General features: G+C 54.8%; 2 protein-coding genes across 3 annotated transcripts; one reads left to right on the top strand and one right to left on the bottom strand.

Annotated features, from left to right (window-relative positions):
• Positions 1 to 1,579: 1,579 nt before the first annotated feature.
• LOC121488772 (spidroin-1-like) lies at positions 1,580 to 9,913 on the bottom strand. Its single transcript, XM_041751080.1, has 4 exons — positions 9,883 to 9,913; positions 9,056 to 9,279; positions 3,572 to 4,920; positions 1,580 to 3,422 (listed from the first exon to the last, which is right to left on the bottom strand). Exons 1-4 carry the CDS (start codon positions 9,911 to 9,913, stop codon positions 1,580 to 1,582), a joined length of 3,447 nt encoding a protein of 1,148 aa, XP_041607014.1.
• On the top strand, positions 3,651 to 27,907 carry ARHGEF5 (Rho guanine nucleotide exchange factor 5). Of its 2 annotated transcripts, XM_041753681.1 has the most exons (16): positions 3,655 to 3,774; positions 4,248 to 4,347; positions 10,325 to 13,511; positions 14,049 to 14,106; positions 14,534 to 14,598; positions 14,807 to 15,060; positions 17,596 to 17,756; positions 18,253 to 18,405; positions 18,605 to 18,734; positions 18,995 to 19,069; positions 19,819 to 19,908; positions 21,055 to 21,212; positions 21,810 to 21,971; positions 23,423 to 23,493; positions 25,470 to 25,574; positions 26,260 to 27,907. In XM_041753681.1, exons 3-16 carry the CDS (start codon positions 10,337 to 10,339, stop codon positions 26,415 to 26,417), a joined length of 4,815 nt encoding a protein of 1,604 aa, XP_041609615.1. In that variant the 5' UTR covers positions 3,655 to 3,774; positions 4,248 to 4,347; positions 10,325 to 10,336; the 3' UTR covers positions 26,418 to 27,907. The 2 variants fall into 2 exon arrangements, with proteins under 2 accessions (XP_041609617.1, XP_041609615.1); XM_041753683.1 differs by lacking the exon at positions 4,248 to 4,347 and having other exon boundaries at positions 3,651 to 3,774.
• Positions 27,908 to 27,940: the final 33 nt, after the last annotated feature.

Raw genomic sequence — 27,940 nt, forward strand, 5'->3', positions numbered from 1 at the left:
AGAGGAAATATAAGCCCAAATGAAATATCAAAATCTTAGGGTAGCATGAAAGGCTTGATCAGGAAGCCAAGGCACCATGAGCAGCATCAAGAAATGGAAAAGAATAAAATGAGAACCATGGTTTGCAAAGTCAAGGGAAGAGGAGCCTAGAGGGATGGATCAGTTCCCAAAAGTGTACACCCTGCAGACAGAGAGGCCCCGGGGAAGAAGCCAATCCCCTAAGGGAGACGTTTAACTTTCCTACATCTCACCACTACCTGAAGAGTCAGGGCCAGCCTTGTATCCTTAACTTTCTGGACAAGAGCCCAGAGGTTATTGAATCAAGGGTGGTGACCTACAAAAAAAAAAAAAAAAAAAATTGCTGATAGGTCAGAGCCGGTAGAACAAGAGGAGTCTGTTCTGTGAGACCTGACATTCAGGGGAAACTAAGGCACAGAGAGTGTCACTGCGGAGAACCACGTCAGGATGGAGGGGAGTAGAAAGAATAGCCAGGCTGGTTTCCCAGGCAGCTCCAGCACCTTGGGGTGCATCGCCCACGCCCAGGAGGCAGCACAGAATAGCAGGGATCCCCTTGCTTTGCTCCCCCACCAGAAATCAAGGGCTCCCTGGTGCCCCCTGGACTGAGTTTTCTCTCCTGGGCCAGAAAGAGTTTTAGGGTAAACTCTGACTTCCTGCACTCCCTGTTCTCAGCCTCTGGCTGAGCTTCTGACACTTGCTAGGCCTGCCCTTACAGACCTGAATGCCGAATCGTGCTTTCCTCATTGCTTCCCACACCTTAATGCAGTAAGCTTTGAGTAGGCCGGAGGATGCTGAACTGTGTAGGGCTTAACCCTTCAGGGTAGCAGTGACCAAAGCAGCACATTGTGTGAACACAGAGATGCTTCAGGACTATTGGAGAAAACACCATTCTACCTTAATGGTGATCTACCTTAAAGTCTTCAAAAATGTGGGTAGGCGTGGTCAGCAGGATCAATGGGGCAGTCCACAGCAGGGTAATCTGGAAATGGTCTAACCCACTAGATATTTGGGCTTACAGATCATGGCATTCCCAAGAACAAAACAGAGAGCCTGTGAAGATGGTACTTGGCTTATATCACCATGGAAATCCCTGGAGTAATGGTCTGCCTAGAGTAAACATATGGAGAATCTCTGTCCCCGTAGGTGAGGGATTGTGTGTGTGGGGCCACCCCACAGATCACTGGGGCATTCTTTGAAGTCTATGGAGAGGCATGAAGTTAGACCCCCTCAAGCGTGGCCTACAGAACATAAGGTTTCCCTGGGAGAATCAGTAAAAAAAAAAAAAAAAAAAAAAAAAGGACAAGCATGAGAAAACCTGAGACATGGGTACTTGACTGCACACACGTCCTGGGAAGAACACAGAAGGAACACATGCGCCCATGATGGATAATCGCCCTGAAACGAACTTTAAAAGTACAGAAGCAAGAGGGAGAGAACTCAGAGGAGACACGGCCACGCCGTCTTAGGGACGCACGTGCCTGGGCCCCGGGAGCTGGAGACGGGTGGACCTCCAGGGAGGTAACGCGCTCGACCCAGAACCCCAGACAGTCGGAGACGCGCATCAGCCAGTAGCTAAAGGGGCGTGAGCGGGATCCAGGGCGGGCTTGGGGGCGACCCGGACCAGACACAGAAGAGACACCCGGGCGGATGGCAGGGGCCCGCGCACCCCCCGGGCGGTCCCCCCCACCGCGTGCGCGCCCCGCGCCCCCTCCCGCACCCCCCGGGCGGACCCCCGCGCCCCCGCCCGCGACCTCCGAGCGCCCGGACCCCCGGGGGGCCCCCTGTGTGCGCCCCGCGACCTCTCCCGCGCCCCCGGGCGGCCCCGGTGCGCCCCTGCCCGCGACCTCCGAGCGCTCTGACCCCCGGGGGCCCCCTGTGTACGCCCCGCGACCCCTCCCGCACCCCCGGACGGCCCCCCGCGCCCCCGCCCGCGACCTCCGAGCGCTCTGACCCCCGGGGGCCCCCTGTGTGCGCCCCGCGACCCCTCCTGCGCCCCCCGTGCGCCCCCGCCCGCGACCTCCGAGCGCTCTGACCCCCGGGGGGCCCCCTGTGTGCGCCCCGCGACCTCTCCTGCGCCCCCCGTGCGCCCCTGCCCGCGACCTCCGAGCGCCCGGACCCCCGGGGGGCCCCCGTGTGCGCCCCGCGACCCCTCCCGCACCCCCCGGGCGGCCCCCTGTGTGCGCCCCGCGCCCCTTCCTGCGCCCCTCGCGCCCCCTCCCGCACCCCCCGTGCGCCCCTGCCCGCGACCTCCGAGCGCCCGGACCCCCGGGGGGCCCCCGTGTGCGCCCCGCGACCCCTCCCGCACCTCCCGGGCGGCCCCCCGCGCCCCCGCCCGCGACCTCCGAGCGCTCTGACCCCCGGGGGCCCCCTGTGTGCGCCCCGCGACCCCTCCTGCGCCCCCCGTGCGCCCCCGCCCGCGACCTCCGAGCGCTCTGACCCCCGGGGGGCCCCCTGTGTGCGCCCCGCGACCTCTCCTGCGCCCCCCGTGCGCCCCTGCCCGCGACCTCCGAGCGCCCGGACCCCCGGGGGGCCCCCGTGTGCGCCCCGCGACCCCTCCCGCACCCCCCGGGCGGCCCCCTGTGTGCGCCCCGCGCCCCTTCCTGCGCCCCTCGCGCCCCCTCCCGCACCCCCCGTGCGCCCCTGCCCGCGACCTCCGAGCGCCCGGACCCCCGGGGGGCCCCCGTGTGCGCCCCGCGACCCCTCCCGCACCTCCCGGGCGGCCCCCCGCGCCCCCGCCCGCGACCTCCGAGCGCTCTGACCCCCGGGGGCCCCCTGTGTGCGCCCCGCGACCCCTCCTGCGCCCCCCGTGCGCCCCCGCCCGCGACCTCCGAGCGCTCTGACCCCCGGGGGGCCCCCTGTGTGCGCCCCGCGACCTCTCCTGCGCCCCCCGTGCGCCCCTGCCCGCGACCTCCGAGCGCCCGGACCCCCGGGGGGCCCCCGTGTGCGCCCCGCGACCCCTCCCGCACCCCCCGGGCGGCCCCCTGTGTGCGCCCCGCGCCCCTTCCTGCGCCCCTCGCGCCCCCTCCCGCACCCCCCGTGCGCCCCTGCCCGCGACCTCCGAGCGCCCGGACCCCCGGGGGGCCCCCGTGTGCGCCCCGCGACCCCTCCCGCACCTCCCGGGCGGCCCCCCGCGCCCCCGCCCGCGACCTCCGAGCGCTCTGACCCCCGGGGGGCCCCCTGTGTGCGCCCCGCGACCCCTCCTGCGCTCCCCGTGCGCCCCCGCCCGCGACCTCCGAGCGCCCGGACCCCCGGGGGGCCCCCGTGTGCGCCCCGCGACCCCTCCCGCACCTCCCGTGCGGCCCCCCGCGCCCCCGCCCGCGACCTCCGAGCGCCCGGACCCCCGGGGGGCCCCCGTGTGCGCCCCGCGACCCCTCCTGCGCTCCCCGTGCGCCCCCGCCCGCGACCTCCGAGCGCCCGGACCCCCGGGGGGCCCCCTGTGTGCGCCCCGCGCCCCGCGCCCCCCGCGCCCCTTCCTGCGCCCCCCGCGCCCCGGCTCCCCTCGCGGCCGCCGCCCGCCCGCCCTTCCCCGCCGTGACGCGAGCCTCCGCCTCACCAATGGGCTCGAGCGCGGCCGGCCCCGCCCCCCCGGGAAGGTGTGTCCCTTCCCACACCTGAAACTTCCGAGGAGCGCGGCGGCCTCCTCCCGTCCGGCGAGGGCGGGCCGCGGGGGGCGGGGGGCGCGGGGCCTGCGCGGGGGCGGCCGGCGCCGGGACCCGGAGGGGCCTCTCGGCCGAGACAGCATGTGACGCTGCCCAGGTGGGTGCCCCCTCGGGCCGCGCCTCCCCCGGGCCGGGCCGGCGGCTGCTGGAGCCCCGGCGGGGGAGGCCCGGGAAGCGCGGGGAGCAGGGCCTTGCCCGGGGCCGGCCGGCTCGCGGGGCGCCCGCTCCGGAAATGGGGGGCTGGGCCGCTGGGCAGAGCGGGTGTGGCCGCGCCCCGGGCCTGGGGGCTGCAGGAGGGGCTGCAGGAGGGGCTGCGGGAGAGAGGGGCTGCAGGAGGGGCTGCGGGAGAGAGAGGCTGCAGGAGCTCGCTTCCGGCCTGCCCCGCCTTGGAAGCGGGCGCCCTGCCCCCGGACGGTCCCGGGATCGGGGCCGGGATCAGGGCCTCCCCCGAGGGCTCGGGCTCGGGCTCGCGCTCGGGCGCCCACCCCGCGGGAGAAGTCCCCGAGCCTCCCTGTGCGCCCCGTCCCGACCCCGACCCCGACGCTGTGTCGTCTCCCTCCTCCCACCCAGGCCGGGGCCCTTCCCTCGCGAGTCTCCCTGTGGATCCGCGCACTGCGTGTGTCTGAGCACACGCCTCGCCCCTGTTGGCCCGGGCGCCCAGCCCGTAAAGGTGACTCCAGGCCTGCCCCCACCCTACTCCTTCCCTGTATGCCAGGAACTCCCAAAGCTTCGTGTTAACGGGGACTTCGCCTTCTGAAGTTGGGGAGTGCGGGGGGAGCCCCTTGAATTGGGGGTGGCGGGGTCCGGGGGTGGGGGCGGGGGCGTGTGTGCTACAACAGGCCCGGTTCGGAGGTTCTGAGCATCCTTTACAGTTGCCTTCCCCGCAGGACTGTCCCGGGAGACCTAGTCCTGATGCCAGTGGATTCCCAGACCTCAGGTGCTCTCCCTTTCCTGGATCTTGGATTCCCAAGACAGATTTGCCCTCCCGTCTACCTGAGAAGTGAACTCTGGCCAGGACTCTTGTCAGATTGAGGGGGAAGGGTGTGTCGGACAGACCAGGGAGAGAACTTTCTTTTCCACTTTCTTGCCTGCTTCGCTCCCCGATTTGACCATTCCCCGGTCTTGCATCCTTGGCTCCCTCCAGAAACCCCAGCTCCCAGCTAAACAACCCCGGATGTGGCCTCCTTCGCAGACTTCCTGTTTTATCTACACCTGGAGTGTGATGAAGCTCTGGGTCTAGGCCCTGGCACAGTGGGGAATTATTGGTTAACCAATTTGGGTCAACACAAACTCAAGCTGTGTCTATTGGGGGCATTCTTGGGGGCTGAGGAGGAGGAAGGTTTCTAAGAGAGACTGTTGCCTGTTAGTATCCTAGTGGAGAAGAGCGGGAAGTCAGGAGGTTTGCAGGGGAATCCCTCTTAGTAAAAGAAAATAGTAATTCTAAGTATAGTCAAGAGTTGTCATGTGCTAGGGGTCCCCAGTGTGTATGGCTTCCCCTAACATAGTTGGTCTGAGGTTGTCTGTGGCCTATGGTGTCTGTAGGATAGGCAGGAACATGTCATTCGTGGTGTCTGTCACTACGTGGTATGGACAAGAATGGGGTCACACACAGGATCATGGGTTGAACAGGAGCAGTGTTGCTCAAGTGTAAGTGGTGTAGACTCAAACAGGCGACGTACAGCATCTGGTGTAGACAGGGATGAGTCACCGTGTCTGTGGAGTGAACAGGAGCTGGTCATTTATAGGACCGAACAAGGTCACCCTCAGGGTCTACGGTAAGGACACAAAGAGGTCGCTCACATTCACTTTATCTCTGTGGATGGCACCAGGGCCGCAGATGGATTTGTGGGGCGGACGTCAGCATCGCCGCTAATGATGTTCGGAGTCGGCCCATGGGGTCGACAAGACAGGGGATAATGTATTTTCAGACATTAGGGAACAGATAAGAGATGCTTATTTCAGTCTTCATTGGGATGGAGGAGCTTTCCTCACGTGGGTAGAACACAGGTGTTAGCAGTCAGTGGCCCAGAAGGCTACTCTGATTTTCATATCTTTGTCAATTGGGGACATTTATGTCAAACAGTGAATAATGACGTGCAGCTCTATGGTGGTCTAATTTTTCTGAATCAGAATGAGGGTACTTTGATTTGGGAGCTGTTTTCCTAACGCGAGCAGCAGCATAGGCGCTAGTGTAAATTCAGCCGTATTGTAAGCTCAGGAGTACTGCGGTGATTTGGGGGATAAGTCAGGATATTTGAACCTGGCACGGCTACCAAATCCAGGAAGCACGATCCTCAAAAAAACAAAAACAAAAAAACACACGCACTCAACACCGGGTTGAAGAACAAGCAGCGCGATATCTTTGAAATGCAATTCTCTGGTGAGTAGACATGGACGAGGCTCAGGTGTGGGGGGCCCCAAAGGACACACTGAGCTCTCTCACTCACTAGGGACTTGGGCTTGGTCTTGAAAGAAGTCGCATGTGGACAGGGTCAGCAGGTGCAAAAGGTGTCTGGTGCGGAGGAAGGCCAGACGACCGTGATGCCATGCCCCATCCTTGCCTGTGCGCAGACAAATGGTGATTACTCACCCCTGGCGGAGAAGGGGCTGAGGAGGGAACCTCAAATGGGCGATGCGGAAAGGCTCTCCCCTGATGGCTTTGTGCGGGCGGAACCACGTTTTGCAGATTTCCTTCAGCTTCCTCACATTGTCGCTTTGTCTTACCTTGCAATCAGATTACTAGGACAGGATCAGGTACAGGGGACATAGGATACGTTCTTCCTTTGTGGTAAATGGTGGCTGATCTGGTGACTACCAGTATTTCCAAATGGATAAAGGCGGTGCTAGAAATAGTGTCAGCGGGCGTGTGGGAGACAGACACGCGCCACGTAACTCGAATGGAACTGAAGGTGTCCACGGACCCCAGGGCGCATGGGGATGCAGCCTGACTAGAGAGGGCAGACGGACGTGTATCTAGAAGCTTCTTGTTTGGGGGACATGAGCATGCCCATGGGTACAGGGCAAGGACAATACAGGTGTGGGTGAGGGGAGACTTCAGGTGTAGGCACAGCCTCCTTCCCTCCTTAGCCAAGTTTCAGAAAGTGTTTGCGGTGAGCAACTCTAGTATTTAATGTGTGGTTGAGAGAATAGGGTCACGTCACGGTATCATCTCGTGATTATGGTATTTTGTACTTCGGTCTAGAAACGGGGAGCAAATCACACACTGTGTCAGTTAACTGGAAAGGGACAAGAAAGCCCTTCTCACAAGTGTGCTTATGTTGGACATGGCTCTTTGCCCCATATAGATGGTATCTGCGTCTCTGGGGTGGCCAGGAACTTGTCACACACAACATCTCCAGGGTGGCTAGGGACCTGTCTGTTTGGTTATGTCAGGCTCTATTGCATAGGAACCGCAAGGGCGGCTTATTGCGTGTGTGCGCGCGTGTGGATGGGTGCTCGCGCAAGGGTGCTTGTGAAAGCGTGGGTGCTTGTGCAGTCTCTCGGCAGGACTGCAGGCATTCTGGGTGGTGGGCTTTGGCTTGAAGCCTAGAGGAGGCAGGAGATGCGCAGCTCCAGGGACAGCTGTGGGTTGCATTGCCCCCACCCCCCCAGCCCCGGTCTTCTCTAGGCCAGGACCTGCCAGCTTCTCACAGCTGGGCTTCCGGTTGCCTACAGTAGACGTAAGGTTGGACACTTTGGTTTGAGGTCACCTGTACCACTTACTTAAGAAGTTTGAGCAAGTGTCCAGGTTTGTGACCTTCAGCTTGCCCATCTGCAAGTGAAGCGGAGCTTCTTGTGTGTCTCTAAAGGTTCTCCCAACTCATAAAATCCTGCATCTCTCTTTTATACTTTCTCTCTCCTCCACAGTAATTACAATCCCCGACACTCCTGTGACTCTTAAAGTTAACAGGGTACTTTTTAACGTTACTTAACCCTCGTTAGAAATCCTTGCAAAGAAAGAGTTCAGACCCTTTCGTAAAATGGGAAAACGGGCGTTCACATAAATGATTTCTACGATTGTCTAAAAGGCCACCGAGCAACGTTAGCGAGAGACACACAAGGCAGATATAAGAACTGAGCAACCTGCCTTTAGCCCCGTCGTCTTCCTTTCTTCACTCATGCAATAAATCTTTGTTGAGGGCAGGCGAAGCTGCAGGCAATGAGACAGAGGATGAATATGGCAGCGTCTGTGCCCTTACGAAGCTCACGCTCTAGCCCGGAAAATAGACATTAAATGTGTAATTACAAGTGCAGTGAGTGTGAGAGTAGCAAAGGGTTCGCTGGGGCAGAAGAGGATTCCAGGCAGAGGAGCAGCACATGTGGAGGCAGGGGGTGGGGGTGCCCACAGCTGTTGAGGCCCCTGCAGGGGAAGCAGAGGTGAGGCGAGGAGGGCACGTAACCCAGGCTGAATATTTGGGTTTCGTCCCGGTGGCAGTCAGAGGCTGCAGGAGATTTTACACTAGAAGTGGGGCATTTAAGGATCACTGCCCTGCGGAGTAGAGAATGTCTTGGCCATAGCGCAAGAGGAGCTGTGTGGAGGCCAGCGGCCAGGCTGTGCCCCGGGTACAGTGGCCTGGGTGAGAGAGGACAGGAGAGGGCACCAGGGTCTAGCGGTGCCGATGGAGAGAAGTGGACAGGCTCCAGGGATGAGGAGGAGGTGGGCTCAACAGGACTTGGCCGCAGATTCCATCTGGGGAAGGCGGGCCAGGAGGGAAACAAGAATCTTGTTCTGTAATGGAGAAGCACGTGTTGAGGGGCACCTGAGCATCTGCCTTTGGCCCAGGGCGTGATCTCGGGGTCCTGGGGTCGAGTCCCGCATCAGGCTCCCTGCAAGGAGCCTGCTTCTCCCTCTGCCTGTGTCTCTGTCTCTCTCATGAATAATTTTTTTTTTTTTTAAAGAAAAGCACGTATTGAGCACTCAGTATGGGCCAGGTATTATGCTAGATGTAGACAGCCGAGCCAGATGGACATAGCTCTTTATCTCGTCAAGCTCACCACCTCTTGTTCGGGACAGATGGTAAATCAAAATACACAGGCGATTGTATAAATGCTCAGAGGAAGAGTGATGTGCGTGAGAGCTCGTACGTCTACAGAGAGGAGGGCAGGCCCCTGCGTGGAGGACTGGGTTAAACCAGGAACGTGTGGTTTCCTGAATGACAGGAAAGTATTTCCGATGGCAGTAGTGGCAGACACCGACAAGGACCACCGCACTGAGTGTCCCTTGGTCTTAACATTGACGGTCGGTCGTGGGGGAGGTGGGCGGGGTGCTGCTTAGTGGAGGACGTGGAGTGGGAGGAGATGAGGACCTCAGGTTTGAACAGTTCCTTCACAGCTTAGATAAGAAGGCCATGACCATGCTTCAGTTGTGGGATGGTTACCACAGAGCGGGGGGAAGGTGCCGGAAGAAGAGAAAATCCATCGCATAAGGTGACCGAGAAGGCAGGCTCGAGAACATGGCCAGCAAGGGGACGGCCACCTGTTGGGCTGTCTGAGCAGGAAGGAGGAAAAGCGCGAAACTCCGGGCGCTCTGAATTGCCAGGAACCCAAGCAGTTCCTCTCTGGGTTTCTAAATTCTTTGCAAGGTGGGAGATGATGTTTTCTGCTGGAAGTGAGAAGATAGGTGGAAAGGACAAACTTCCAAGAGGTGGCGGAAGGAGTTCCGGGGATGCTGGAAGCAGGGGGACGTAGGGTAGCCCAGTGTCACGGACCTGACTGAGCGGGTAACCACTGTGTCTCCTACGGTTCCAATCTAATAAGTCGTTACCATACTACTTTCTAACGGCTGCTTTTTTAAAAAAATCTTTTTTAAAGATTCCATTTATTTATTTGAGAGAGAGAGAGAGAGAGAGAGTGCGCATGAGCCAGGGGAGGGGCAGAAAGAGAAGGAGAAGCCAGCTCCCCGCTGAGCAGGGAGCCCAACGTGGGGCTCCATCCCAGGACCCGGGGAATCATGCCCTGAGCCGAAGGCAGATGCTTGACCCCACTGAGCCACCCAGTGTGGTGCCCCTACAACAGCTGCTTCTATAAGGGAATAGAGAATTGCTAAGTAGTTACGAGGCTCTGCTAGATCCTGTGGAAGCTAAGGTGAGTGAACTCCAGAGGGTGCACAGGGAGATCACACTACACTGGCTGCGGTGGCCACAGACCTAGGAAGATCTCCCTCCCTCTCTTCACTGGGTTGTTGGATTCAGGGTGTGTCACTCACTGTGTCTGCGAGTTATAGAGGACTGAGTCATGCTTGGTGTCCAGAGCGTAGACTGGGAGACAGTATGACATAATACAATCTAGAGAGTAATGACCACTGGGAGTGCTTGGTGCTCTTTGACAATGGTCTTATACTCTAATTTAATCATTTATGATCTGTCTCCTCCACCAGACTGCAGGCTCCATGAGGACACAGTCGGTCTGTCTTGTTTACCACTGAATGCCCTGCCCTGAGGGAGGTCACTGGGTAAATATTTATTAGATGAACAAGTCAGTGGTACATTTCATAGAGGCCGTTGCTTACGTTGTTGAGTACGTTTTGTCACCAAGAGGGACTCTAAATGGAACCAAAGAAATGTCCCACTCTTGCTCTCTGTGGTCTGTTCCTTTGATAGGTAGAAGCAGAAAGGGTGATGAGAACTTTGTGTTTTATTCCTCTTTAGGGCTCAGCCCTGATGGAGGCTGAGGAGCCCCAACACGGGGCCTTGACCCCCATCCCTGCCTTAGCAGAGCTCAGCGTCATCCCGGAACCTCGCAGGAGAAGCAGTCAGACTGTCACCTTGGGGCCCGAAGCTCAAGAAGGCTGGGAGCCATCGTCCATGTGGGCAGAGGGACGAGGACTCTTGGAGCCCCAGCAGGGAGGCCTAAAGGATGTGAAGAGCTGTGCAACTGAGAGCATGACCTCCTTCCCCGAGGAAGCCCCTGCAGGTGTGGAGACCGACCAGGAAGACACCGTGGGTGACACGTGGGACACCCTGGAGCTCCAGGAGGCGGTGCCTGAGAGCCTGGCAGACGGACGGGCAAGGACACCAGCTCACGCAGAGCGCGGGGCCTGCCCTGTTCAGGGTGAACATCTAGACACGGTCCCAGTGTCCAGAGAGCGGGGTGGCGGGGTGGAGATGGAGCTTAGACCAGAGCTCACTTCCTTGCCTGGGGGAACTGGACATGCAGAAGAGGAGGAGGCTTCTCCAGACACCTCCGCTCAGCCCCGATCTGGGCCTCCCTGTGAAGAGCACCCTGCAGAGCCCGAGCACCCGGGGGACGCTGTCAGGCAGGGGGAAGAGCTGCGGGCTGCGGGGGCCGAAGAACGTCCAGGGAGAGGGGGACTCATGTGCCTTCTGGATGCCCGGGGGCTGGAGGAGCAGGGACTGGCCGAAGCGGCCTTCCGGGAGGAAGCAGCGGCGGGGGACGATGGGCGTTTAGGGGGACAGGAACCGGGCGGGGAGCAGGCGGACGGTACAGAAGGGGAGCAAGAGCAGAAACAGGAGCAGAGGCGAGGCCGTGCGATGCGCGCCAAGCAGGGAGAGAGAACGGGGCTTTCTGGGCAATTGGAAGGTCTGCGCTGCAGTGAGCAGGGGATGGAGGCTCGGCGCCAGCCGGGTCTACAGCAGGGAGAGGAGGGGAACAGGGAGGCAGGGGGGCCGGAGGAGGGGAGCGGGGCTGCTCAGAATGAGAAGCGGAGCGTGGTGGGCAAATCAGGGCAAGTAACTGGAAGGCCGGAAGGTCGAGGTCTTCGAGGTCTTCCGGGGAAGGTGGCCTCGGTGGAGGGGCGGGAGGCGGAGGCAGAGGGGTCAGGGGAGGAGGAGCCGGAGAATTGGGATGGGGACCCGCTTCGGGGAGAGGGCAGAGAGGGGCCTACAGAAGAGGGGGAAGCACGTGATGGTCCTTCCACACTGGCTCTGGTAGCCTCTGAGGTCTCTTCTCCCTGTGACTTGTTTCCAGACACCTGTTATCCCATGACCGGTACTCCTGGGCCTCGGGAGGAGCCTAGGGCTGAGGAACTATCCCCTGTAGCTCTGCCTCCTCCACCGGAGTCCGGAGGGTGGTCGGGCCGGCCTGCTTCTTTACCTGGTTCCTTTCCTGCTGGGGGGTCGCCCGCCCAAGAAGCAGCTCAGGACAGCCAGCAGGAGGGACCCGAGCTGGGTCAGGGGGCAGTGTTCAGCCAGGGGACCCAGAAGGTCTCTGCCGGGACCCCTGCAACTCCTCCGAGGACTCCCCATTCACCTCCTTCCAGTCCTGCTGAAGTCTCCTCCCGGACGACTGCATCATTGTCTGCCAGCCCCCCAGTTGGCTCTCCCAGGAGGGAGCCCTTTCTTGCTGCACATTCTCCAGAAACCTCCAGAGCAACTCTTCGGACCACCCACGCACATCACTGTGGGGCTTCCGAGACTCCCCCAGCTGCCCTCCCTGGCGCTCCCTCTGCAGAGGCCACCGTGGAAACACCCACCAGCTCCAGCTGGGCCCACCCCCAGGGCCCCCCAGGCCACCCTGCAGGGGCTGTCCAGCACCTAAGGAGCAACTCCTTCCCAGGCTCTCATAGGACAGAGCCAACTCCGGACCTGCTGGGACTCTCACTTTCCTTTTCTCATTCAGAGTTGCCCCAAAGGACCCCCAAACCTGCCATCTATGGCTCTGTGATCCCAAGAAGGGACAGGAAAAGTGGTAGGGACTGTAGGATCATTCCAGAATCCCCTAGTTCATTATCTACTCTGGGGTGGCACTCTCAAGAATTCACTTCAAATCTGGAAAGATCCAGTAGTCCCTGTAGCACCCAGCCATGTGGCTCCCCACACACTTCGGCCTCTGCCCCAGAGCCTCCTGCCTATGGCTCTTCCCCACCCCTTATCTCTGTAGATGGGAGGATCCCTGAACCTCTGCCCCCTCCTCCCCCAGAGAAGAGGCATGTCCACCCCTCCGTGGTAGAGAGAGACAGCCACCTCCATGCAGGAGTTGCCACGTTGAAGAGGTGTGGCCATGCTCTTCCATTGGCCCCAGGTTCGGGGCTACATGGTCCCCCCAAAGGCCCACTTCCCCCATTTCCTGACCCCCTCGTGGCAAGGCAGCATCGACCTCTGCCCTCTACCCCGGACACTCCCACCCCCACTCTGACCTCTTTCTCCCGCAGGCTGAGATACAATAAGCCATTGCCCCCAACTCCTGATTTGTCCCAGCCCCACCATTCTGTTTCTTTTAGTAATCCAAGGATCTATAGGCCTCTCCCCCCTGTCCCTATTATGGATCCTCCCATTGAACCACCTCCGTTACCCCCCAAGTCCAGGGGGAGGAGTAGGAGCACTCAGGGAGAACTCATGAATTCAGGGGGTCGGGGCAAGCCAAGGCCTGTCTGTCAAGAGCGGACAGTCTCTGCTCCCCATTCTGTTGGACGTACCTCCTGGCCCCCAGCCATGGGCCGATCAACAGACTCTTTGGCTTCTACCAGCAGGAGTAAGAGTGAAGTGTCCCCTGGCATGGCTTTCAGCAATGTGGCAACCCTTCTCAGTCCGTCTTCCCCAACCACACACTGGAGTCTGGAGCTCCAGGGACCCACCTGTGAACCAGGACCCTCCGAAGAGTCTGAGGCCCCTGCCAGAGGAACTTTGAGAAGATCAGCCCCTCCGGAAGGAGCCAATGGCCTGAGGAGGTTGGATGTAGGCCCAGCAAGGCAGTCGGAAAAGCTCAGCCATCCCCACCTGGAGAAGGCATCCAGCTGGCCCCACAGGCGGGACACAGGGAGACCACTGGAGAGCATCAGTGGGCGGGTCGCAGATCCCGGTGAGGGGTCCAGTAAGCACAAGGGCTGGAACCGGCAAGGCCTGCGCAGACCTTCCATCTTGCCTGAGGGCTCTTCCGGTAAGCGAGGGGCAAGATCACGGTGACACTCAAGCCTTCTCCAGCTCTTACCACCTCACCCATCTTCTGTCCCCGGGGCTTCTCCTCATCCACCTACCCAGTGTCAACACAGAGGGAAGCCCTCGAGAGCCCTCTGAGCTCGCTGTAGTACTTTTCCTTCTCCTTCCTCTCTTCCGCCTGGCCATGGTGGCGTTTGACTGTGTACCCGTTTTTCCCAACTTTGTTATGGATGTTTCCTCTCTCCCCCCGACACACATGTTTTCCGGCTACCAGCACCTGCTCAGTGTCCTCCCAGTGGTACAGAAGACATCCTCCTCTTGTCCGATTCACGTCTGATACCAGGATTCCAGAGCTGGGGACACACCTGCTAATAGTGTCCTCAGATGCTTTCTACTTTGGCACTGCTCTCCTGCACAGACTCCCGGCTGAGCCCCTCTGTTCCCTCAGAGGCCTGCATCTCCTGCATTAAGTCTTGCCTTCTTGGCCACCCTGAATGTCCCTCCAAAATCTCAGTGACTTCACCATTTCTGTTTCCAGATACAAGAGGTCCAGCCGTAGAAAAGGCCCCTGGCCCTTCAGATACCATTGTGTTTCGGTGAGTCCCCTTCTCTCCTGACAGACACACCTAGACTGTCCTTTCTTAGGACACTGAGAGTTCCATGGTCTGACAAGGGTTCTGGGACCCTGTGTCTCCCGGGGGTAGGGAAGGGAAGAGACGTACACCAGGATTCCAGGGAAAGGGCATCTCTTGCCTACCCGGCTGTCAGCTGGGTCTCACTCTCCCGTCCTCCTAGGTTCTGTAGCCATGAACTAACCCCCCTGTAAGCGTTCAACATGACATCCAAAAAAGCTCTGAACTCCCTAAACGTGGGTCAGGGCCACAGCTTGCCTCTTGAGGGGATTCGGCCCTGACATCCCAGCACGCGTCCCAGAGGTTAGAGACTATCTCATCTATGGTCACCTGGGGCTTCTCTGCGTCAGTGGCCAGCAAGCACCCAGAGCCCTCCTCCTTGTCTCCATAGGGAGAAGAAACCAAAGGAGGTGATGGGAGGCTTTTCAAGACGCCGCTCGAAGCTCATCAACTCCTGTGAGTCCCGTGAAACAGAAGTATAGCCCCACGTGGCATTTTGCCCAAGACTGGAGCCCATAGCCACCCTCGGTGGGGCAGTCCGTGATCTCTCCAAGGAGAGAGAATTGCCAGGACAGCCAGAAGCGGTTTGGTGGCTTCTGTCTTTATGCCTCCCCATCCCTGTCTCCCTAATTCTCTCCCTCTGTCATCTTCTTTGCCCTTGCAGCTCAGCTGCTTTACCAGGAGTACAGCGATGTGGTTTTGAACAAGGAGATTCAGAGCCAGCAGCGGCTGGACAGCCTGGGAGAGGCCACGGGGCCCGCCTCCCCCCGGCAGCCCCGGAAGGCTCTGGTCTCCTCCGAATCGTACCTGCAGCGCCTGTCCATGGCCTCCAGTGGCTCCCTCTGGCAGGAAATCCCTGTGGTGCGCAACAGCACCGTGCTGCTCTCCATGACCCATGAAGATCAAAAACTGCAAGAGGTACCCAGCGGGGCAGGGTCGGGGCAGGGGGTGGGGGTGCAGGAGGGAGAGCAAAGTCTTATGCCCATTTCTTGCTCACTGCCACCACCACTCACCACATGCTCTATGCACGCCATGGCTGTCACTGGTCTCCACGCTGATGCATCTGAATTGCTTCCTGGTTGTTACCACCGGCCCTGCTCCCCACTTCCGCAGGCCGTGGAGCCGCTTCCTCCCACCTGTTGTTGGTCGGGCTTCATACCAAGTGACCATGCCCCTGAATTTGTTGGGAGGGATGTGCAATTACTCCCTTCACTGCTGGCTCGGGCCAGACTAAAACTTCCCTCTTCAATCAGGGTTCCACGCTACACTGAAGTTTCTCTCTTCAACCGAGGCACCTGAGTGGCTTTTGGCCCTTGCTGCTGTCTTGTGGTCCATTGGTCTCATAGAGGCTTTGAAATGACCATCAGGCTCGGCTCGGTCCTAACACCCAATGGCAAGACTCTAGTAGAGGCTGTTTGTTGCTACGTTATTACCATTAACGGGTTTCACATGGAAGAGCTTGTCTTAATAATCAGTCTGAAATAGGGCCTGGAACCTCTCTTCCCAGGAAGACAATAGGGCACCATGGAATCCTGTATACGTATTTGGGTTCTGGAGTAAATGACCTGGTCGTGAAGCCCACTTTGCTGTTTGCTGGCTATTCAACTTTGGCCAGAAAACCCTCTGTTTTCTCATTTGTAACACTGGGTCGCAAATGGAGGGAGAACCAAAAAGGAGAAGTGCCTCGTACATAGCAATCACTCAAAAAATGTTTACCGCTGTAATTTCAAGTCAGGCCAACCGGGGTTGGAATCCTGGCTTCGCCATTTGCTAGGCAAGTTTTATAACTTCACCAAATCTCAGTTTCCTTGTCTAAGACTTAAAGATAATGTCTACCTTTCAGGGTTGCTGGATGGTTTAAGTAAAGTACCCATATCTAGCTTTTAGCGTGATGTCCGGTACGTGGTTTGATACATATTAGTGCCATACTCTCCCCTTTTCGGAGGTGGGAAGGAGTCAGATGTTGGCCAGAAGGACTTATGGATAAACAAATCAAGCAGAGGCAGCTATAAATGTGTAGGTTTTCTGAAGCTCAGACTTGGGGGCCTTATTCTGACCTCAGCTTTTAAAGCACATGGAGGATATATAAAAAATCCGTGATCTGCCCAATACTTACGGACCAAACAACAGGCGATGATATGAACCCCAGCCCTCTTTCACCCACTCGAGCGTACTGGGAAGTCCCCTGGGGCTCCCGGGCTAGCCCTGGCCTCCTATTTCTAGGAAGAGGAGCCTCTATGCTCACAGGCACATAGTCCTTCCATAAACTAGCCCTCTGGGGTCTACGAGGTGTTTACACCGATCCCATTTCTTTTGACTGTCACAACATCTTTGTGACATGGGGTCACTGTACCTGCACAGAAAGACAAAAACCCGGAGGTTCTGTGAGGTTGAATGGGCCCCGCAAAGTCCTATGGTCAGTGAATGTTGGAACCAGTACTCAGATGTACCTCGGCGCCCCCAGTTCAGTATTGCTGTGGGTGAGGGTCATCACCCAGGTGTGTGTCGTCTTGGTCTCCTCTGTCCCTCTCTGCGTGTACCTTGAAGAGACGAGCTTAGATGAGCTTGGGGCAGCCCGGCTGGAGGAGGACAGGGCCATGAGCCATTATGCCCCCTGCTGGAACCTCCAAATAAGTTCTAAGCGCTGGCCCATCTCCACCAAACCACAACAGCACCATCTGGTTCTCAGATATCCTGCTTCCTCCCATTTCTCCTCAGACCCCGAATCACCCTCATCCCCTCAGTCTGTTCCTCTTTCAAAGTTCTCTGGCTCAGTGGGTGGGTCCGCCATTCACTCACTTACTACACTCAACAAATGAGCCATTAAATTGTGGCTGTCTGCTGTTCCAGCCCTCGTTTCTAGCAAAGAACCAAGTCCTTCCAAATCTGCCTCCTGAATAATTCGAAGGTGGCCTAGCTCTCCCCATCCCGTGGCTCTTCTGACCTCCCTCTGTTGCCTTGGGATGACTACGGCAGTTTCCTAACGTGGCTCCTCTGCCCCTCCTACTCTTCTTCACGCCATGCTCAGAAATAACCTTTATAGAAACCAAATCTGATCAAGTTATTTCCCTACATAAAGCCTCTTTCAGTCTTCCCATACGTCCAAACTGTTTTACCTCATTCACGCAATCCTCCTGACCTCCCTCTATTTGCCCTCTGAGCTTCATCTCCTGCCACTGCTTTAGTACAGATACTCGGTTCGAAAGATGCTCAGTTTATTAAGCTTCTTGAAAGTCCCCTTTTCTCTTATACCTATAGGGGCTTGTACGTTCTTCCCACGGGCTCCAATGCTCTTTCTCTCTCCTGATCCCAGGTTAGGCTCTGACGTGACTGTGAGCTCTGAGAGGCTCCGCCTTGTCCTCTGCTCTGCCCGTAGGATGTCGCCACGCACTGGCCAGCATGCACTGGGGACTCCATAACTATTTTAAATCAATCTCCTCTCCAACCTCCCAGGCCAAATTTGAGCTGATCGTGTCAGAGGCCTCATACCTACGCAGTCTGCACGTAGCGGTGGATCATTTCCAGCTCTCAGCCCCACTGCGGGCCACCCTTTCCAACCAGGAATACCAGTGGCTCTTCTCTCGTTTACAGGACGTGCGTGAAGTCAGCACCACGTGAGATTCCTCTTCTCCCAAACACCATTCACCCAGCCTCAGTATCTTTAGCCTATAAGCCATCGGGTGTTTCCTCCTCGCCCCCTTTTCAGAAGCTGTCGGAATAGGGAGGCAGAGCAAAGAAGAGGAGAGGGTGTGTGGGTGCACAGATCCATTAACGGGTCAACACGCGCATGGGAAACGCTTCCCTGGTTGGGGAAGGGACGTACTGTGGGTAGGCGCTGCCCTGGAGGTGGGCTCTGGCAAACAGGGGAAGCTCAGAAAGCCAGGACAGAAGCGAAAGAAGAACAGGAAACGGAAAATAGGGATCAGAGGGTTATATGAGGGGCAAACTAGAGGTTGCCTTGCGGGGAGCCCTAGAGCGCAGCAGGGGCGCAGAGCTGAGACGTCAGTCGAAGTTACCGGCTAATCGCAAGAAGGAGTCACAAAGTCAGGGTATGGCGGGGGTCAGCCGGCTGCTCGCAGGTCTCGGGAGACTCGTGTGGGTACCGTGCAGGTTCCTTTCCGACCTGGAGGAGAACTTCGAGAGCAACATCTTCACCTTCCAAGTGTGTGACGTGGTCCTGAACCACGCTCCCGACTTTCGCCGGGTCTACCTGCCGTATGTCACCAACCAGACCTACCAGGAGCGCACCTTCCAAGTCCTGCTGTAAGCCCTGACCCCCCTGCCGTCCCCCTGCGGGCCCTGCAGGGACCCTGCCCGGAAACCCCCAAGCCCCAGCCCCAACCCCAAACGGTATCCACACGACGCGTGTTCTTGTCCCCGCTCTCTCTTGTGCCATCTCCACCCCCCCCCCGTGTCCCCCGCGCCCCCCACGTCCCTTCTCACTTGAGGCTCGCCCACCCAGGAACAGCAACAGCAGTTTCCGAGAGGTCCTGGAGAAGCTGGAGAGCGACCCCGTCTGCCAGCGCCTCTCCCTGAAGTCCTTTCTGATCCTGCCCTTCCAGCGCATCACGCGTCTCAAGCTGCTGCTCCAGGTACAGGGGTCCCTCCTCGGGCCTCCCCCCCCCTCCCCCCAGGAGGGGTGATCTGCGGGAGCCCCAAGGTTCTGTCACCCTTCTTCCGCACCCTGTGGATGATGGAGCCGGCTCCCCGCTGCCCACACCCTTCTTCCTCAGGGGGGATCTGCTGCAAAAATGGTGTTTCTGGACCTCCTTAGCCGACCCTCCATAACTCCTTCTTCCTGTGTTCCCATCCCTTCCTTCCACCTGGCACCTGCCTACGGTTTGTTCTGCAGAACATTCTGAAGAGAACACAGCCTGGATCTCCAGAGGAAGCAGAGGCCACAAAGGCACATCATGCGCTGGAGGAGGTAGGCGGCCACCACCCCACTCACACCCCTCGATTGGCCTTCACAGAGAATTCTTCTTCTGCCAAGGCGCATGACTCCAGAGAGCGCAGGACCCTGCTAAGGGGATTGCTCACCCTCCTCAGCGTCCCAGCCAAACCTGCGAACTCCCTCCCTGCCCACCCTCCACCCCACCCGGCCTCCTTCCCACACTGAGGATGTTCCATACCAAGGGGCTTTGCTCTCACTACCACCATCCCCAAATTAAATCTTAGGTTCACCCCACCCAGGAATATCCTCTCAGGTCATACAAGGTATACCAGAGGCCTAGAACTTCAATTCAATTCTACCCTCATGCAATCCCAGCCTGCCAGAAAAAATGGAGGCTGTCACAACCGACCTCCAGATTGATTGATGGATTTCTTTCTCTTTCTTTCTTTCTTTCTTTCTTTCTTTCTTTCTTTCTTTCTTTCTTTCATTTATTTATTTGAGAGAGAGGCAGAGCACCTGAGCATGACATCAGGGGCAGGTCAGGGGTAGGGGGGTGCAGCATGGGGGAGGAGCAAAGGGAGAGGGAGAAGCAGACTCCCCGCTATGCAAGGAGCTTGACATGGGGCTCAGTCCTAGGACATCAGGATCATGACCTGAGCCAGAGTCGCTTAACCAACTGAGCCCCCCAGGGGCCCCTTAACTTCCAAATTTCTTGCAGGAGACCAAGGTCAAAGTCTCTAACACAGTGTCCTTCCTCTCTCCTCACTCTATTCTATGTTCAGCTGATCCGAGACTGCAATAACAATGTCCAGAGGATGCGACGGACAGAGGAGCTCATCTACCTGAGCCAGAAGATTGAGTTCGAGTGTAAAGTGAGTGGGTCTCTTGCACCCTGACCCCACCTGTGAATCTGCACTTTAGCATAACCCACAGGTCACCTTCTAACATAGAACCATCTTGCTCGTACTATCTCGGTCTCTGCCCTTCACGTCTGCACGCCTTCTCTTCTGTCCTGTTTCTGGGACACCCACATGCCTGCCCCAATCTCCATGATATATTATTAAGTGAAAAAGGGTAGATACAGAGCTGTGTGTATTATAGGATATTATCTTTGGTGAAAAGGAGGAAGATACAAATCTGTGTTCGCTGGTATAGACATAGAGAAACTCTGGAAGGATACATGGGAAATAAAGGACAGTGGTCACCTAAGCGGGTTACCTGAGGGGTTAATATGCATTTGGGAAGTGGGCAGGTGAGGGAGAACTTATCAGTGTAAAAACCTTTGTAAAGATATGTTTTGTGTTTAAACCATTCAGTATTTTCCCGTCTTCATCTAGTCTAACCAAAGCATATGAAATTGACTTCAAATACAAGACCAAAATCTCCTGTCCCTGTACAAACAGAAAGAAACATTCTGCATTCAAATTCCACCTCAGAACAGACACCGTCCTTACCTCCCTCAAAGAGAAGGAAAATCTGATCCACATGATAATTGTGGTCCAGTACCCTTACCTTTACCCAACTTCCAACTCCAAGCAGACCCCACCAACTTCTCCTTATTCTCATTCCCACATATGCCCCCACATGCTCTTCCCACATCTCTGGTTATCGTCGGAGAAAGCACAGATGTCATTACTGCCCAGATCTTTTACTTCTAAGATACGCAGCGTACCGTCCCCTACCTTAGTCCCTCACATCGGGGTCTGCTGATTCTCCTCCAGTTCAGGCTTCTGGGGCTGAGCTTTCTTGTGTCATCACTATCCTGGGTTGGACCATAGGCACCTTCCATTTGCTGGAGCCATGGATGTGGGAGCTCCAGAGTGGTAGACGGTGGTAGGTGGGGGGCTCTGAGAGAAACAGTCTAAGTAGATGGGTTATGAGCAGGGAGGACCTGGGGAGGAGGTGAGGGTCAGTGGTGGAACTCATGAAGAAGAGGCATGGGAGGGAGGGCAGGACCGAGGAAGCCTCACACCTGCCCTGCCTATGACACTGCCTTTTCTGCCTTCCCTATGCTACAGATATTCCCGCTCATTTCGCAGTCGCGCTGGCTGGTGAAGAGTGGAGAGGTGACAGCCCTGGAGTTCAGTCTGTCCCCAGGGCTGCGAAGGAAGCTCAACACGCGTCCTGTCCACCTGCATCTCTTCAATGACTGTCTGTTGCTGTCTCGGCCCCGAGAGTCAGTGACTAGAATGGGAGGCCAGGGCACAAGAGGGAAATGGGATAGGGCAGGAGGGCAGGGACGAAAGGGACAGAGGGGGGTCATGTTCCCTGAGGAGCCCTTCTCAGGGGCTCAGCCCAGGGAGTGCAGGTCATGTCCTAGAGAAGAGAAAGAAGGGATCCCACCAAATTATGCCACAGGATCACATAGCGGGACTCATACTGTGTTACAGACGCAGAGCAGAATAGCAAACTAGCCTATCACATTCTCAAACCCATTTATTTGTGTGGACTCAGCCTCCTAGCCTAGAGGTTCTTAGCCAATTCCAGATCCTAAGTCTTTGGTCCTAAGGGTCTTAGAAAATGTGTATTGGTTCTGCCTCTCCAACTCTTGAAAGTGGTGACGTATTCATTGCACGAGACATGTGGTTTGCCAAATGGGAGACAAATCTCTGGGGGCTCTGGAGCTACCATCTTGGGAGCAAGGTGGCACCATCTCAGGGTTTTCACGAGAATCTGCAAGCGGGAAAGGACAGGGATTGTGAATCCACAGATGCGAGGGGTGGATGAAGTGTAACAATTGTACAGTCGAGTTAACCAGCCTTGTATTTTGCAGGGGTAGCCGGTTCCTGGTATTTGACCATGCTCCCTTCTCCTCCATCCGAGGGGAAAAGTGTGAAATGAAGCTACACGGACCTCACAAAAACCTCTTCCGACTCTTCCTGCTGCACAACGCACAGGGCACCCAGGCCGAGTTCCTCTTCAGCACAGAGACCCAGTGAGATGCGGCTGGGAGAGGGAGGGAGGGAGGGAGGCGGGACTGCCTAGGAAGGAAGTGGGGCTGGGGCAGAAAATGTGTCCAGAAAACAGCCACACACTATTTATCCTATTCTGGACTGAAGAGCATCCATTGGGAAATCCCAACCCAAACGCTTAGAGCTAATAGACACCTTGCAAGAGATGGGGTGGGAAAGGGTACAGAGTTGCTACCAAAGTTGAGCATCTATTTTATGCTCTTTAGTCAAGAGGGACAAAGTTTGTGAGATAACAGGAAGGAGATGGGCTGGTATGGAGTAACTAAAGAATTCCCAATGTCCTGTCCGTAATGCCCATGTGTATAAACAGAAACTCTTAAGAGCCAAAGGCTGGTGGACATATATGTGGATAAGATAAGCCCTGGGGTGTCTTTAGCTTGCCTTCCTCCCACCTTCCAAGCCAGTCTTCTGTTGAACAGAAATCTAGAGTGTTGAGAACTTTGATTTGCTCATCTTTTTAATAATAATAATAATAATAAATACATTTGCACATAGATACATACACTTTAGAGAGTATTAAAGAATAAGACCTATAAAATCTGGTACACATGCCTAAAATAACGAATCAACTACAAGACTATAGCTACTGTTGCTGTTATAAGAGATATAAGAAGGCTCTTTAAAAAGTTTGACAGGACCCCAAGTGGTCCAAGAATTCCTGTGTTGCAGGCACTTTTCAGTTTTGTCTCTCAGAAGACAGCTCAGGGTGGGATCAATCATACCTGTCTTCACTTATGGAACAAATGCTGATATAGGGGTTCATATGCAAAACGTCACCAAAGTCAAGTAATCAAATACAGACTCATGTTCTTTGTTTAGTGTTTTGGGCAGCATCTTCCTCAAATAGAAGTAGCGTCGGGTCTCATTTACTCCAGTGTTTTTGGAAGCAGAGGCTAACATAATACAAAATCCTTCAGATAATTACAAAATTAGTTTGGGTTATATTGCATGAGCAAAAAAAAAAAAAATAGTAGACACATTTCCTTGATCTAATTACGATTACAAAATAACTTTCATCTCTGAGATATCTGATCGAAGGGAGGTGGGCAGTAGAGTATCGAGAATTATGCAAAGTGATAGAGGAAATCTAAACCGAGATGAACATTTTGCTTAGTACAAAATGGAAAATCTCATGTGTCTAGTTGATATTATGCCTCCACTTGAAAGATCTGCCATTAAGAGGTTGAGCTTAGAAAGAAGAGAAAAATAAAGGGTGATAAACACATTAACATACAATTCAAGATCTTATGTTCCAACCAAGCAAAGTCCCATTGACTTTCATCCTAGATGTTATTGAACTAGACTTTTTGAACCGGACAAGTCTTTTCCACAGTCATTTCCCTTCCCCATCATTGGCCATCGTCCTCCACCCCAGAGCTGCAGCTGAAGCGTTGACCCTGCTTTGTTTTCTCAGAAGTGAAAAGCTTCGATGGATCTCAGCCTTGGCCATGCCCAGAGAGGAGTTGGACCTTCTGGAGTGTTATGGTGAGTGAGGGTATAAAAGGGTATATAAGAGGGGGAAATAGCAGGGCTGGAGGTCACCTTTGGATGCAGGAGTTTAGGCGGCTGGATCGTAACCCTGAGAGACTTCCACTTACTGCTTTTATCCAGAATTTGAGAGTGGAAGTCTGGCCACTGGAGCTTAAGCACCTGAGATGATCCACTTAAAACTACTCACCACAATGGTAGTGCCTCGTCCTTCATATACTTTCTCCCTTGGGCAATAATTTACTCTTTTAAAATATTTGTCCCCTTAAGTCTATCCTGCTATTATTTTACCTTAGATTTCACTTGCTAAAGGTCTTGGGGGAATTATGGGGAGAAAGTAGGGCTGGAGTGGGAGTTGTGGGAGAAGAGCAACCTAGTCGTTTTGTCTTAACCACACGGTCTCCTGTACAGAATGGCCTGAGAACACTGCCCTGAGCCTGGGCTTCTGGTACCCACATGTAGACACACACACACACACACACACACACACACCCCAAATGTGTCTTGCATCCATGTGAAACCTTGATTTCTGGGTCTCCCATAAGCCCCCAGCTGTCCACCAGCAAGAATTCCCTAATTGGTATCCAGAGAGGAACTGAACTCAGAGGAACACTGGTAACTCGAAAGAACAAATACAAGGTATCTTGGAAGTAGGAGAACCAGGCTGTAAACTGAGTTCTAGTGACTGGTTCACTATGTGACCCACCTGCTGGCTGTGGTTTCCCCAGTTGAAAGGAAGGCAAGATGATTCTTCCTCCTTCACTGTGGTCTTGCGAATGGCAGTTGGAGATAAGCTTGAGAAAAAGAACTGCAGGGATGCCTGAGTGGCTCAGTAGGTTAGGCATCTACCTTGGGCTCAGGTCATGAGTCCTGGGATCAAGGCCCATGGATCTCCCTCTGCCATCCCCCTGCTCATCCTCTCTCACATGCTCTCTCTCTCTCTCTCTCAAAGAAAGGAAGAAAAGAAGAAAAAGAAAGAGGAGTAGAGATAATAATATAATAGTGTTCTATTTGTTTTCTGAGGAAACCAGTGAACTGTGGTCACATAGAGCGACGCAAGATGGAATACTTATGGGTCAGGAGTCCTCTGAGGCTTGTTATCTAGAGCTTCAAAACTATGGAAATTTCCTCTGGTCCACAAAAATACTGAAGTATGGAAAATCCAGAATTTTGCAAGGAATCCCCTTGATCAACCCAGTCATTTACAAGTGAGGAAACTAAAGCTAAAGGGGATGAAGCACCTTCCTTAGGTCATACCTGGACCCCGACAGGTTGCATCTCTTCCAGTCCCACATCTGGTGCTAGAAAGGAAATGAAGAATGAGTCACAGAATCAGATTTTACAATCTAGCAGGGGAGACAGATAATATACACAAAGCAACTGGATAAGAGGTAAATGGACAATTAGGTTTCTGTTTTTGTTTTTAAATATTTTATTTATTCATGAGAGACACACAGAGAGAAGCAGAGACACAGGCAGAGGGAGAAGCAGGCTCTCTGCAGGGAGCCCGATGTGGGACTGGATCCCGGGACCCTGGGGTCACGACCTGAGCCGAAAGTAGACACTCAACTGCTGAGCCACCCAGGTGTCCCTGGACAATTAATTTTAAAGGAGTTCAGAATCCACTGAGGACTAAAGAGTCAGGGAAGGTTACAGAGGGCAGATGGGTCTTTAGCAGAATTGGAATATTTATAATAATGAGTCACTGAAGGCGGTTACAACGTATTTCTCAATTCATCTTCCCCAGAGAAATAGAATTTTTTGACTCATTTCAATTCCGGTATTTCCATTTCCTTTTCCACCATTTTGTTTCCTGGTAGAGGATGCAGATTTTTCCCATTGTCTCTTGTCTGTAACTTTCTAAAGCCTGACCTTTATCTCTCCTGAGTCCTCCAACTTCCCCCCTGTAATCCTTGCTTTCTGTGCCCATCACTTGCCTTTCTAACCTCTCTTCATGCTCTTGTCTTCCAAAGACTCCCCTCAAGTACAGTGCCTTCGAGCCTACAAACCCCGAGAGAACGACGAGCTGGCACTAGAGAAGGCAGACGTGGTGATGGTGACCCAGCAAAGCAGCGATGGTAAGAGGGAGAATCTGTGAGTAAGCGGGGCGTTGGAGGCGGGATCCTATGGTTGGTATGTATTTGTCTCCTAGGGCTGCATAACAAAGCACCACAAATGGGGGTGTCTAAAACAATAGGAGTTGATTCTCTCCTGGTTCTAGAAGCCAGAAATCCAAAATCAAAGTGTGGGTAGGACCATGCTCCCTCTGACACTTCTTGGGGAGGATCCTTCCTTCCCCTCTTCTAGCTTCTGGTAGCTCCACGTATTCCTTGGCTTGTGGTAGCCTAACTCCAATCTCTACCTCTGTCTTCCGTCTGTGTGTGTGTGTGTCCAAATTTCCCTCTTCTTATAAGGATACCAGTCGTATGGGATTAAGGTCCACTTTACTCAAGTATGACCTCATCTTAACTTTACTAATTACACCTGGGAACTCCATTCCCAAATAAGGTCACATTCTGAGGCTCTTGTGGTTAGAACTTCAACATATATTTTGGGGGAACACTGTTCAACCCATAAGAGTGGAGAAGGCCCTGGAAGTAGGCAGCTGTAGACCTTGCCAGACCTAGAACCGCCCGGGTTCACACACTAGTCTCTTCAGTCCTTTCAGCCTTACTATTCAGAAAAGTTGGGGGGAAGGAGATCCAAAGGGAGTTTTTGTGGGCCTGCCCCAGGTAATTCTTCCCACCCACCCTGTGCCCATAGGCTGGCTGGAGGGCATGAGACTCTCAGATGGGGAGCGAGGCTGGTTCCCTATGCAACAAGTGGAGTTCATTTCCAACCGAGAGGTCCGTGCCCGGAACGTGAGTGAAGCCCACCGAGTCAAGACTGCCAAACTACAGCTGGTGGAGCAGCAGACCTAGCAGTTTTCTGGGAGGAATTCCCTGAGCGTGAGGACAAGATGCTCCTGGAAAGGGCTGGCCCCCAGAACCTTGCAACAGAGGCCTTCTGTGGATCAAGAACTAGACCGTCTGAAAACTTGACAAAATGCATCTACCAAAGCTCCTTTTTGTGCTTTGTGCTTATTGGGGGGATTTTTAGAGACTTTGCACTGGACTCTGAGAACCTTTTCTCATAAGAAAAGGGACAAATAGGGCCTAAGCTAAGGAACTTTACCTCTATTACCGTATAGTACTTAAACATTCTCTGCTTCCAGAGTGCAGCAGATTCAGGGCTGACCAAAGTTTCCATCGTGGCTATAAGTTAAACAAAATGTAGCCTCAGTCCTTTGGAGGGAGATGTTTAAGGGGGATTAGCACATCCGATGAGAGGGTCAACTTGGTGGCCTCTTGTCAACTTGAGAGATTTTCCATAATTATTGGTGTGAGGTCAGGGCATGCATCTCTGGGATCTATGTCTGTTGGTGGCGATGTGAGGGTAGCATTCTCTCACTCTAATAAACTTGGCACTTCTCTGAGTGTTTTCTTCTCAGACTCCTGGACACTGAAAAGGGTACAGAACATGGAATCCTGTGAGGATCCCAGGCCATTTGATTTAGGTACCAAGATGGTAACTAGGTCACAGCAGATGCCAACTCTTGCTTTGTGACTTCCAAGAGTTTGGGCAGTTTTCCTGTTTCTTTTGGCCTCAGAGGTTGTATAAGGATTTAGAAGAAATTGATGGGTGATGAAAACCCCATTCAAACCTTCTTTTTTATTGAACCCATAAGTTAAGGCATAGGTTAGTTTCAGTGGATTTGGACATCCTACTCAGACCACTCAGATTTTATATTTTGACCTGAATTATGGTGAAGGTGTCTTCCCAGCTGTTTTCATTCTCCTTGTGAAAAGTAGCATGTATAATGGAAGAGTCCTAGAACCCAAGTCAAGAGACCACCTCCAGTTACTGCACTGCCATGATTCAGTCTGTCCATGTTTCAGGTTCCTTAAATGTAAGAGACAGGATTAGACCCAGAAACCTCAAAGTTTATAGTAGTATTCTCACCTTTGCACAAAGCTGCAATGCAATTCTACTTCTGAGCATTTCTAGAGATGAAACAGAGCAGCAGGATGTCCACGCAAAGACTACAATGATCCAGTTCAAAAGAACACTGTACTCTTGCTGTCTGAGGGCTCTCTAGAGAAATAATGTAGAGTGATGCTCTTCAACTGAGAAAGGCAACCCAGTAAGAGACAGAGAATCCTACATTGCTGTGTTGGCTAGGAATTATGCACAGGCAAATAATTTTTTTAGTTGAATGCTTCTTTTTGTGAAGTTGCTAAGGTTGCCTGAGTGCCTTTCAAATTGACATCTCTAAGACTAAAGCTGTCTTTAGGTATTTAATATGTATTCATTTAATTGAGTTACTCTCACCTAACCTGGGAAATTAAAAGACAACTGGCTTCTCCCTGTCTTTGGAGCCTTGGATTGATTGATTGATTGATTG

The sequence above is a fragment of the Vulpes lagopus genome, chromosome 4, assembly GCF_018345385.1.
Source record: "Vulpes lagopus strain Blue_001 chromosome 4, ASM1834538v1, whole genome shotgun sequence".
Lineage (NCBI taxonomy): Eukaryota > Metazoa > Chordata > Mammalia > Carnivora > Canidae > Vulpes > Vulpes lagopus.